Here is a 13,074-nt window from a genome sequence, read left to right on the forward strand (position 1 = left end):
AGAGTGCTAGATTTGGCTCATGAGCAGTGGTTTGTCAACTCCTATCAGTTATGAATTATGTTAGCAGTAAGGTGAGCCCCCCAAATCAGCGGTCCTGGTAGGACACAAAAGATACTCAGGATCCAGACAGCAAGGCAAATATCTTTACTCCTGTGGAGGGTGTGCACGCACAGGGTCTGGTGGCATGCACACTATTTTTTACTTTTATTGAGGTGAAGTTCATATAAACTAACCATTTTGAAGTGAACAATTTGGTGGCATTTAGTACATTCACACTGTTTTGCAACTAACACTTTTATTTAGTTTCAGAATATTTTTATTGCCCCAAAGGAAGCCCCAAACTCATTAAGCATTTACTCCCCATACCCCTCTTGTCTTAGCATCCTGATGACTTGTGTATTCTGAACCATCCTTGAATCACAGGTATAGATCACGCTTGATCATGGTAAATGATCATTTTAATGTGCTGCTGAATTTGGTTTGCTAGTTTATATTAATATTTGCATTTATGTTCATTAGGGATATTGGTCTGTAGTTTTCTTTCCTGTTAGTGTTTTTTTTCTGGCTCTGATATCAGGGTAATGCTGGCTTGGGAGTGTTCCCTCCTCTGATCTTTTGGAAGAGTTTGAAAAAGCTTGATATTAATTTCTAATATTATTGTTTGGTAAAATTCACCAGTGAAACAATGCAGTATTAGGACTTTCCTTTATTGGATTTTTTTTATTATTTTTACTGATTCAATCTCCTTACTAGTTATTTGTGTACTTAGACTTTCTATTTCTTCTTGATTCAGTCCTGGTAGTTAGAATGATTATAAGAATTTAAAAACATTTTTCTAGGTCCAGTTTGTTGGCATATGGTTATTCATAGAACCTTCTTATGATTCTTTATTCTGTAGCATCAGTTGTAATGTTTCCTTTTTCATTTATAATTTTCATTTGTTTTTTCCTTAGTCTAAAGTTTTGCTAATTTCATCTTTTCAAAGAACCAGCTCTTAGTTTGGTTAATCTTTTTATTGTTTCTCTGTTCATTTATTTCTATTCTAATTTTCATTATTTCCTTCCTCCTGCTCCCTTTGGGCTCATTTTGTTCAACTTTTTCTAGTTCCATAAGGTAGAAAGTTAGGTTGTATATTTGGGTCATTTTTGCTTAACATAGGTGTTTATTACTACTTATTTTTCTCTCACAACTGCTTTTGCTGCATCCTATAAATTTTGGTATGGCATGTTTCCAATTTCATTTGTCTCAAGATACTTTTTTATTTACCCTTTAATTTCTTCTTTGATCCATTGGTTTAGTAGAGTATTGTTTAGTGGCCCCGTGCACAGGTTCATGCACCTATAGCTGAAGGTGGAATACTGCGGCCCTGCGAGGAATCAGGCTCCTTTCTTTCTGGTTTTGGGGTGCATCACCTGAGAACTGCTGCTGCCCAGCCACCGCAGCTCGGCAGCTCCTGCATTGAGTGTGTGCCCCCTCGTGGTTAATGCACATCATATGTACCACCAGCCATTGGACAATCAAACTGTCACTTAGACTTTTGTATATAGAGATAGATATCCATGTATTTGTGAATTTTCTGGTTTTCCTCTTGTTATTGACTTCAGTGTTCTTGAATTTGCTAAGAGTTGTTTTATGGCCTAACAATCTATCCTAGAATATGCTCCAAGTGCACTTGAGAAGAATGTGTATTCTGCTGTTGTCAGATAAAATGTTCTGTAAATATAGGTGAGGGCCATTTGGTTCATATTGTTGTCAGATGTGCTGCTTCCTCATTGATTCTGTCTGGATGACCTGTCTATTGTTGAGACTGGGGTATTGAAATCCCCTACTAGGACTGTATTGTTATTTATTTCTCCTTGTAGCTCTCTTAGGTTTTGCTTTATGTACTTAGGGGAAATACTTCTTACACATTCATATGCAATGATTCCTTTCATTGCTGTTAATAAGCTGAAGAACTCTTCTAATAGTTGAACCCTTTTCATGCTGTGTTTGTATGTGCACATGGCTACAGGAAAGTTTCAGCATCATTGACAAACCTGTACTATGCTAATGAGCCCTAACAGTTTTGACACAGGGGTGGGTGTATAAATATTTGTAATTATTGTGTTTTGATGTAGGGTCCTCTTTATCATTATATAATGACCTTTCCCTCTTTTACCATTTTTAGTTTAATGTTGATTTTGTCTGATATAGTTACCCCTGTTTTTTGTTACCATTTGCTTAAAATAACTTTTTCCACCCCTTCACTCTTTAAGGATAAAATAAGTCTCTTACTGGCAACATGTCATTGTATCTTATTTTTTATTTATTCTGCCATTTTATTCATTCTATGTCTTTTGATTGGAGAATTTAATCTGCTTACGTTTAAAGTAATATTGATAAGTAAGGGCTTACTATCATAATTGAATTAACTCTTTTGTAGCTCCATTTAAAAAATTTCTTATCCTGCTGTATTTGTGTGTTTTGATGTCTTGTTGTATTAGTATGCTTTGACTTCTTTATGATGTTCCTTTGTGTAATTACTAGTTTTTCCCTTGTGGATACCATGAGGCTTATATAAATATCGTGAAACTAGTGGCCTGGTGCATGAAACTCATGCACATTAAAAGGGAATTAAGAGGAAATATTTTAATATTTCTATTTGCCCTTTCTCTATAATAGAAGTGTCAGAGATAAAAGAAAATTAGTAAAATGTGCATGAAAACCTCCCTCCTGTCAGAGTATTGGGACCTAAAGTCAAGACCCTACCCACCACCTGCACGTGCTTCGATAATGCAGAAGACCCAGACCCGGCCGGCCTTACCCTCATCAAGCCCTGCAGGTGGGGGGCGCAATCTCAGGTTCCTTGTCAAACCCCACCAGATGGGGGGTTCGGCCTCAGGTCCCCCGGCCTGGCGCCGGAGAGGGGGTTGTGGTATGAGGTCTCCTGGCCAAACACCGGAGCAGGAGGGCACAGCCTGAGGTCCCCTGCCCCAGCCAGGCCCATGGAGCCTCAGGTCCCTGCTGTTCAGTCGTGACATTACGGTGTCCTGGCTAATTTGCATATTCCTGTATTATTAGATTATAACTCCTTATTTTAAGTTAATAGTAACTTAATTTCTATACAATTCCTAAGCTTTCTACTTTTACTCCTCCCCCTCACCACTTGAGTTATTGACTTACCATTCCTTGTATGTGTAACTAATAACAGATTATTGTAGTTATGGTTATTTTTTGTTTTTTTTCTCTTTAACTTTTAAACTAAACCATTACCATTGACTTTTATACTAACCTATGTCTTTATGTTAATTAGTGTCCTTTTACTTGTACTCAGTGAACTCTCTTCAGTGTTTCTAATAAGGAAGGTCTAGTGAATTTCCCCAGTTTTTGTTGTGTGAGAAAGCTTTTATCCTTCATTTCTGAAGGTCAGCTTTGCAAGATAGTCTTCTTGGTTGACAGTTTTTTTCTTCTTCATATGTTGAGTATGTCATCCTGTTCTCTTTTGGCCTGAAAAGTTTCTGTTGATATGTACACCAACAGACTTATGAGGTTCCCTTGTATACAACTCATCTTTTCTCTGGCTGCTTTTAAAATTTTATCTTTGACATTTGATAATTATAATGTGTCAGCATAACTTTGGATTCAACTTATTTGGGGGTCTTTTGGGCCTCTTGAATTTGGATGTCTATTTCTCTCCCCACAGTTAGCAATTATTATTTTAAATATGCTTTCTTTTCCTCTTCTGGAATTCCCAGACTATTGTTTCACTCTTTTTCATTCAATTTTCTTTTTGTTCCTCTGACTGGCTAATTTAAAATGTCTTATCTTCCAGGTTGCTGATTCCCTGGCATGGTCTAGTCTGCTTCTGAAGCTCTCTACTGAATTTTTCCGTCTAGTTATTGTATTTTTCAGCTTTAAGATTTCTGTTTGGGGATTTTTCTTAATGGTTTTTGTTGAACTTCTCATTTTGTTCACTCATTATTTTCCCAATTTTGTTTAGTTGCCTGTTGATGTGTTCTTATAGTTCACTAAACTTTTTAGAGAGGATTATTCTGAATGATTTGTCTGACAGGTCATAGATCTCTATTTCTTTAGGGTTATTAGTGCTTTATGAATTCCTCTTAGTGGTATCATATTTACCTGACTTTTCATGATCATTGATTTATGTTGATATCTGTGTACTTGAATTAGTGGTATTTTCTTCCAGACTTTGTTGAAGAGCTCTCTGTGACAAAACAAATCTGCAAGTTGGCTCAGTTTGGGTTGTTGGATGTGTCTGCTACTAGAGTCTATTTTGGGTTGAGGCAATGATTCAAGCTCTGAGGTCGTGTGCCACTGGCTGAGAACAGCTGCATAGGACTATTGGCCGTTGTTCTCTGTCCAAAAGAGGCTGTAGAATAGGCTCTGTAGTTGCCTGTACTCTGTGGTCAGGATTACTACTACACTGTCGGGACTGTCTATACTCAGCAGTAGGTGGGGCTATGAATTAGCTGTGCAAGCCTGGGTCTCTTCCTGCTACTTCACCAGGGTAGGGAAGCTCACTGCTAACCAGAATCAGATAAGAGTGTACACTAGATATCCTGGTCAGGTGAGGCCACAGTTTTTATCTGCAGATAGGAAAAGCCACAAGCTATTCAAGTGCCACTGTAAGCAGCACTACTGGATGGTAGGGCAGTCTGAAGGCTGTATTCAGCAATGAGTGAGGCTATGAAAGAGCTTCTCTGCCCAGGTGCAATGGGAGAAGCAGCTTCAAGGTCACTAAGGTTCTTCATTTATGGTCTTCAGACAAACTCACCTGTGCTCCAACTTCCCTGGCTGAACAGGACTTGTTTTGCTCTGGGGACCATCACTTTGCTTACCTGCCTCTCAGCTTGAGCATTGCTGAGTAATATAGTTTCCAGGTAATAGAGCCCTTCCTGTCTGGATGAGCATTGTGAGGGTTCACTTCAGGCAACTTAAATATTCTTGAACAGACTTTTTAGTCAGGAGGGGCCAGAAGCTAGGTCTCACAGTGTTTGAGGCTGTGACACTCATTTCTTTAGCCTGGGCATGGGCAGATTAGGTTCCAGGATTGACAAAACTTTTGGAGAATTTCAATCAGGCAGGCCTGCACCCCATTTGGTTCCCTGGTCACACTATGCCACCAACTTGGTTCTGCAAATGCACAAAGCTGCTCAATGGGGCTATTATTTGGGCTTTGCAAGTACCAATGCAGTCTGCTAAGATCTGCATGTTGGTTGTTGGAAGCCCCTCCCCTACCACAATCAGATTCCCAGTGGTTGAGTCCTGTAGATTCCCCTGCAATCCCTGCAGGGTGAAGCCGAGTAAGGGCTCCCAGGAAATGACCCACAATATTCAGGGGTTTGGATGTCACTAAAGGCTCAGGGAGACCTCTCTGTGTGATGCTGTACTGGCTTGGGGGCAGTCAGCCTTGGTCTTTGTGGTGCAGGGCGTACTTCAGTCTAGCATCCCGTCTTCTAGGATTCTCTCATTGGTGTCTTGTCCATGAATTTTTGTTAGTTGGAAGTAAAATCAGGACTGACCTATGTTGCCATCTGGGTGACATCACTTTCTGCATATATTGAAGAGAGAAATCCTGAAATATATTCATTAAAAACTAGTTTACAATTAACTAATGCACATGGTCACCAATTTGGTATTGTATTATAGAACCATCCTGGAGAACATGTCTTTGATCCTGCTTTGATTTCCCACTAAGTACCCACATCTCAAAATTAGGAGAGCTGGCCTTAGGCTGACAGTAGGTAACTAGAATTCCCATCTGTAAAATGAGGAGTTGAGACATCTCTCCTATGATAAACTTTAGGAAGTAATATGCATACCTTTTGACAAAGCAGTTCTCCTTTTGGACATCTATGGCAAATGACCTGAAAAACAGAAGAATTTATATATAAAGATGTCTCTTACAGCATTTTTTTGTTTTTGTTTACAATTGTGAAGCAGTCTAAATGTTTGTCAATAGGCAACTAATACTGTATTAACTAAACATAATTTGACAACTATTATAAATATGAAATGAAGTTTATTTCAATATAGAAAATGTCTAAACATTTTCTACATTGAAATAATACAACACCACTTCTATAATACGACACCACTAAGTTAAAATGTTAAAAGTAGCAAGATACAAGTTTGTGCACATATTTGCAATTACATAGACTAGAAAACTATATATAACACTAGAGGCCTGGTGCACAAAATTCGTGCAGGGGGTGGGAGGTGTGTCCCTCAGCCCAGCCTGCACCCTCTCTAATCTGGGACCCCTTGAGGGATGTCCGACTTCCCTCTCACAATCCAACAGCTTGCCTGCCTGCCTTCCTGATTGCCCCTAATGGCATATGCCTGCTAGCCTGATCACTCCCTAACCACTCCCCTGCTAGCCTGATTGATGCCTAACTGCTCCCCTGCCAGCCTGATTGCCCCTAACTGCCCTCTCCTGCAGGCCTGGGTCCCCCTCAACTGCCCTTCCCTGCAGGCCCGGTCACCTCCAACTTTCCTCCTCTGCCGGCCTGGTCACCCCCATCTGCCCTCCACACCCACAATTTCCCTCCCTCTCAGACCTGGTCCCTCCCTCCCATGCTGGCTATATTGTGGTGGCCATCATGTGTCCACATGAGGCAGCCATCTTATGAGTTGGAGTTATGGTCAATTTGCATATTACTCTTATTAGATAGGATAAAGGCCTGGTGCACAGGTGGGGGCTGGCTGGTTTGCCCTGAATTGCAGTTCCCTTAGGGTGTGGTGTGGCCTGGGCAAGGGGCCTGGTTTGCAGGCCGGCCATGCCCCTTGGTGACCCAAGCGGAGGCCCTGGTATATAGGACTTATTTATCTTCTATAATTGAAACTTTGCAGGCCAAGGGGGGCGGAAACCTTGGCTTCCTCCATTGCTGGGGAAACCCAAGCCTCTTCCTCACTCAGTGGCCACAGCCATTTTTGTTGGGATTTATTTATCTTCTATAATTGAAACTTTATAGCCTTGAGGGGAGTCAATGGCCACCCAGTGTGTGTGGAAAGTTTGGCTTCCTCCATTGCCAGGGATACGCAAGCCTCCTGCTTGTTCCATGGCCGCAACCATCTTGGTTGAGTGAATTTGCATACTCACTACTGATTGGCTGGCATGACTTGTGGGTGAAGCGGAGGTATGGTAAATTTGCATATTACTCTTTTATTATGCATATTACTCTTTTATTAGATAGGATAACTGTTTAAAATTGGATAGTAGTATAATTATACTGTACTACTTTGACAGTGTCGACTTCTAAAAGACATCATTCAAAATTATAATAGTGATTATTGTCATTTTATTCTTGCAAATGATCAAAGTTGAAGTTCATAATTGCACACATAAATGTAAACACTGCCAACCATAAGAGGTGCATTTTTTTTTTTTCTGGTGTGTTTCCATCTTTGTGGAAAAAGAAAACCTGAATTTTTTTTAAAAAATGTCTCTTTACAGGTATTCCTTTGCCCAAAGAAGATGCCATTTCTGCCCCCTTGATCTCCAGCTCACCGGTGAAAGAAGCTCGGGAGTATGAAGAACCCCCAAGCGAAGAGGAAGATAAAATAAAAGAAGAGCCTTTGACTATCTCTGAACTGTCATACAACCCCAGTGCAAGCCTACTCCCCACCCCAGTTGATGATGATGAGATTGACATGCTCTTTGACTGTCCATCTAGGCATGAGTTGGAAAGAGAAGACCTGGATTCGTTTGAGGAACTGGAAGCAGACGAAAATGCCTTTTTGATGGCCGAAGAAGAGGAGCTAAAGGAGGCTCACCGAGCTTTGTCGTGGAGCTATGACATTCTGACCGGCCACATTCGGGTGAACCCACTGGTCAAGAGTTTTTCCAGGCTCCTTGTGGTGGGCCTGGGGCTGCTGCTCTTTGTATTCCCCCTGCTCCTCCTCCTTTTGGAGTCAGGTATTGATCTCTCCTTCTTATGTGAAATCCGCCAGACGCCAGAGTTTGAGCAGTTTCACTATGAGTATTACTGTCCTCTTAAGGAGTGGGTGGCTGGCAAAGTAAACCTCATTCTCTACATGCTGGGTTGCTCATAAATACATATCTCATATGACTAAGGGCTATATTCAATATTAGTGATGTGTTTTTCTCAAGCAAATGCCTGGTTCTGAATGGTCATGGAGCCGTCAACACGTGTTCCTTACTCAAAATTGATTATTCAGACCTTTAAGTTAGCTTTCCATAATTCACTGCACTTAATAAGTTTAAATCAAACACAGTAATTTCAGTTACAGGTCAGGAAGATGGCCTTTAAATAACCCAAAATGTTTATTTTTACTATATCACAGGCAGACTCTTTATCTATTATAATACATAATACATTGAGCTGAATTAGATTTCCCACCTTTTTAATAGTTATTATCATTATAAGATATAAGGTTCAGGATCAGAATTTTAGTCAAAATTCAAGAGAAGGTTTTTGAATATAATCCTTAGTGAAAATAATGTCCTCTAACCAATGCCTATACAGTTAAATTAATGCTGGGTTTTTGTTTTTTTAAAAATATTTTTATGTGTTCAGAATATTTTGGTAAATTTTTAGCAAAAAAGAAAAAAAAAGAAGCCTCCTTATTGTACAGACTCTGTAAGACTAATGCACAAAGGGTATTGTGGGAATTTTTTAATGTTTTGGCCCAGGTTTGTTTTTAAAAATATTTTTGGATAAAAAAAAATCCCATAATTTGTTGTTAGCTGCATGTGAGATAGAAAATAGGTAGAAAGACTGCAGTAAGTAGGCCCTAAAACAAATGATGGAACTGGAGGATGTAGAAACTGAGCATCAAATGGACCACAAGGTCCATTTTCAAAAGTATTTGGATGAGAGGACTTGTTACTTTCATTTGCATTCTGTCCATATATTTTGGTTAAGGAAGCAAAACTTTAAGAAGTCAAAAGATATATGCCAATTAATTGCATGTTATTGTACATTTATCCGAGAGTGGAAGCAGATGTTGGGCAAGTAGCAAAAACTGTTTTGGTGAGGCTGGTAGGCAAGTGGTGGTAGGAAGGTGATCTACCCTGTTTCCCCCAAAATAAGTGTCTTATATTAATTTTTTCCCCCAAAGTTGTGCTAGGTCTTATTTTCGGAGGATGTCTTATTTTTGGGGAAACATGGTATTTTATGGAAGTGATGGTGATGCAAGGTATTGGATAATGTAAAGAACAGCACACTCGCTGTCCAAGTTGACATGAATATATTTAAGTGGATCTAAATAAAAGTGGAGAAATGTTAAGGTACAGTTTTGGTTCCTCATGCCATTCATTGTGTTTCTGTGGAAGGAATTTTAAAAGAAGTATGTGTATGTGAGAGAGGGGTGGGGAAGAGAATGGATTCTGGCTTTTTGATAAATGCCAATTATCTTTTGTGATAGTAATTATATTCCTTTCCTGGTTTCCTTAAGAACTCATTCATAATCGGGGCTCTCATTAAATGACATATTTCAGCTTTGGTGAAGTAGTGAGTCTCAGGACAAGGGACAAATGTTTTAGAACCTTCCTTCATACCATTAAATCCATGACAGAAAGGCTCTGATGCCTTCCCAGGCAGCATAATGACCAGTCCTGTGGTGTAAGTGAGAAAGGTAAGAGCAAGGAGGTTTGGGATTTCTCTATGAATTAAAAATGTTTCATTGCCTTCATTTACAAAGAGATTGGGCTTCCTGTAATCTCTCCCTAACTCCAATGGACACTTCAGTTTTATATTAGCATAATCTCCACACTGGTCATTCCAGTTTAACTTACTCATGGAGCTCTGAGTGCTTTATTAGATATTCAATTTTGAAAGTAAGTTTTAAAAGTCAGCTTATGAAGCCTTCAGTTAAGCAAACTTATAATATTCATTTGCTATTAAGTTTGTTCTTTTTCATGTGCTTGCTTTTTGTGTTTTAATGTTTCATGCCTGAAATTGGATAAAAATATATACACGTATATTTTCTATAGTTCATTTTGGAAGTTTGCAAATGACCAGCTTTGAAATTGAAGTTATTTCCCCTCCCTTTATCATATGACTTTGAAGTCATACTTTCTATAAAAGGGCCCACCAGTGTCTCTCTCCCCCCAACCCGCTTCTGATTATGCTTCAATTTCTGACCATGCCAAATCATCTAGCCTTCGTCCTTTAAAGTAATACTTTTAAATTATGGGAGAAATATATTTCCCATCATAAAACATTTAAAAAATACTGACAGGATAAACATCACATGTAGTCCAACCATGCAGATCTATATTAACTAATAATACATTTATTATTTTTACATTTCCAGCTAACATCTCTTTTCTCTTAGGCAAAAACCTTGATTATTGAATAGAAATACTTCTAAGTGAAGGAGTTGACAGGATAGAGTCCTCTCAATTTTAACAATAGCCACCAAAAGTAAAAGTAGGATAGAATAAGAGCCATTTTAGGAAATACCACTTAAGTTTGGTAGACAGTCACCAGATGCCTGAATGAAATGAGAAAAAGACTGCTTCTAAGATGGAAAGTATATAGTAATATAGTGAGATACAGTGGTCAAAGCAAGTGTGTGAGTATATGTATTATTGGCATATGTGTTTATATATAAATGTGTGTGTATACACTCCACTGATATGCCCTTAATACACAGTTGTGTTTACTTTTCCCCAAATGAGGAATTTGTGATGTTATTATTCCTTTTCCCCTCTATTATCACAGTGGATAAAACAGTCTCATGAAAATCACTGTGTGTACATATGTAATTATACACACACACATATGGCAAATACATATACACACACAATCTTGTCTTTAGTGCTATTGCAAGTTGAATCATGAAAAAATGTAGGTAAAGTATCGTATTTCTGTCTGTGCTTGGAACGTGTAAAATGTTATGTATTTGGAATTTATTTTGTGGCTTGTCTAATATTTATAAAATTAACTCTGGGAAGAATTCAAAATGAATTGATTTCATTGAAATACTAGGGATATGGGGGCCATGTTACCTATAATTGGAGCCTTATCTTTGTATAGTGAAATTTGCATTTCTATGTCAACATTCAGATTGTTTTATATGTTAATATGATGGCAGAAATCCCTAATAAATGTACTCTGGGGAAAAATGTTTCAGCAATCATTTAGTTTTATTTACAGCAAAACTATATAAATAGCCTGTTGGAAACTACAGAAAGGTGCCATCTAGGACCATGAAATGAGGTCACCCTTGAATGGTGACAGTGTGAAAAAAATGACAATGGATGGGAGTAATATTTTGCAGAAGCCACCCTGGCTAAAAGCAGGAATATTGGGTGTCCTGGAAATACACCCATCTGAGAGACAGCTATGGCTCTCAAAGTAATTAGAGAAACAGAAAAAATAGGAGTGTTCTGCATGACAGGAGGAGGAAGGATTTTAGAGTGCTAGAAATTAGTGTCACCATTTCTGCCCAGAAAAGGGTGTCTTCCTGTGCTAGGAATAGCTACGCAGCGGCCTGGGCTCTGCAACACTTGCCATTCATCTTCTCCTGCCTGTTCACGGCCCTGGGAGAATTGGACTTTTCTATTCTACCCCTGTCTTCTCCTCCACACAGCATGGCCCTCTGCTTTGGTTTATCACAAAGCTAAAACAGCACACCTGACAGTGAAATTGGAGGGTTTTATTCTGCATGAAGCAAAAGGGACTCTGTGCTATAGAAACACATGTGTCCAGTGGAATTGTACCCCAGCTGTGGTGGCCTCTTAAGTCTATTAAGTTCTTATCTCCACCCCTGCCCCCCCGTTTTATCGAGATATAATTGACATATGACACTGTATTCGTTTTAGGTATGTATGATTATATTGCAAAATGATTAAGTTTAGCAAATCCATTTCCTAACAGTTACAATTTTTTTCTTGTGATGAGAAATTTTAAGATCTAACTCTCTTAGCAACTTTCAAATATGCAATACAGCATTATTAACTGTACTCCCCATACTATATATTACACCCCGAGAACTTATTTATCTTACAATTAGAAATTTGTACCTTCTGACCCCCTTCATCCATTTCATCCATTGGAGGTTTGGGGGTGCGAAGTCTGTCAGGTTCTAGTTCTTACTCAGCAGTCCCCAGAAGTTCAGGATCTAGAGTAGAGGCAAAAAAGGGAATCTTTGGTTAGTGTTCAGGCATGAGCTGATATGGACCTATTATCCCAGATCTAGTACCTTTATTGAGGGTTAGTATCCGCAGACTGGAAGACACACAAAATGGCCTTTGGCCATTTTTATTTTGTTGAGTGTTCCAGGCTTCCAACCCAACCTTGCCTCTTGGTAGAAACCCTTTCTTCATTCTATCATTTCTTGCTCAAATAAACAGAGAAAAGATTTCTTAAACACATACTCCAGCTTGGAAGGAAAGTACTGGGGAGGAGCTTCCACCTGTGGGGTAACCTAGGGATGGTTATGATTGATGCATTTGAGACTCTTTGGGCCATCTTTCTCTTCTGGGTGGAGATACTGTGCTAAAAGTCCCTGCTTACTTGTCCTCCTGCTTCTCTCTCCTCTCTCTCTCGGACCTGCTTTTGGGCATCCAGTCTCCATGCAGTAAACAGACCCAGCAGGACCTGCCCGTGGTGGGCCCAGTCAGGACTGCTCTCCACAATCCAGCCTCGTTTGTGATGGGGTGGGTAAGTCTGGCGAGCCTTGCCCAGTGGGCTCAGCTGTCGTCACTTCAGAGAGGACGAAAGAAGCCTCACTTGGGCCTCAAATCCCAGCTGTGTTCTCCAATCCATTAATAAAACTGATTTTATTCCTCTTTTGGCCAAAGTGTATTATTTATTGGGTACTGGGGTTAGAAGGAGCAAGATTTACACTAAACACACTCAAGAATGTTCAGGATCTCTGCAACCTCCAATGTTGCAAGGAAGGAATGGAGAAGGCTGCTCCTGGCTGACCCTCAGGCATCAGGGATGTCTGCCATTGACCTCGGCATGACATGCCTTGCAAATGGATGAGGGAACTTGGGACCTAAAATCTTAGTAAAGACCAGGGCATTGATTGGAAGCAAGCATCTCTACTCTTTACCTATGGCTGATGCTTACCCCAATATCACTTTGGAAAGAGAAC

The 13,074-nt window shown here is 39.6% G+C and overlaps 1 protein-coding gene across 5 annotated transcripts in view; it reads left to right on the forward strand.

Annotated features, from left to right (window-relative positions):
- FRMD3 (FERM domain containing 3) overlaps nt 1-12,761 on the forward strand; it is a 218,490-nt gene extending 205,729 nt beyond the window's left edge. For 3 of the 5 annotated variants that reach the window (XM_084899384.1, XM_084899383.1, XM_084899386.1), the window contains one exon: nt 7,457-11,970. In XM_084899384.1, the coding sequence (XP_084755510.1) occupies nt 7,457-8,055 (599 nt within the window). In that variant the 3' untranslated portion in view covers nt 8,056-11,970. Of the gene's footprint in view, nt 1-7,456; nt 11,971-12,542 lie in introns of those variants that run through there. The other 2 variants (XM_084899385.1, XM_084899387.1) reach the window with 1 other exon arrangement.
- The last annotated feature ends 313 nt before the right edge of the window (nt 12,762-13,074 follow it).

The sequence above is a fragment of the Pipistrellus hanaki genome (genome assembly GCF_964339955.1).
Source record: "Pipistrellus hanaki genome assembly, chromosome: 11".
NCBI classification, from domain to species: Eukaryota; Metazoa; Chordata; class Mammalia; order Chiroptera; family Vespertilionidae; genus Pipistrellus; species Pipistrellus hanaki.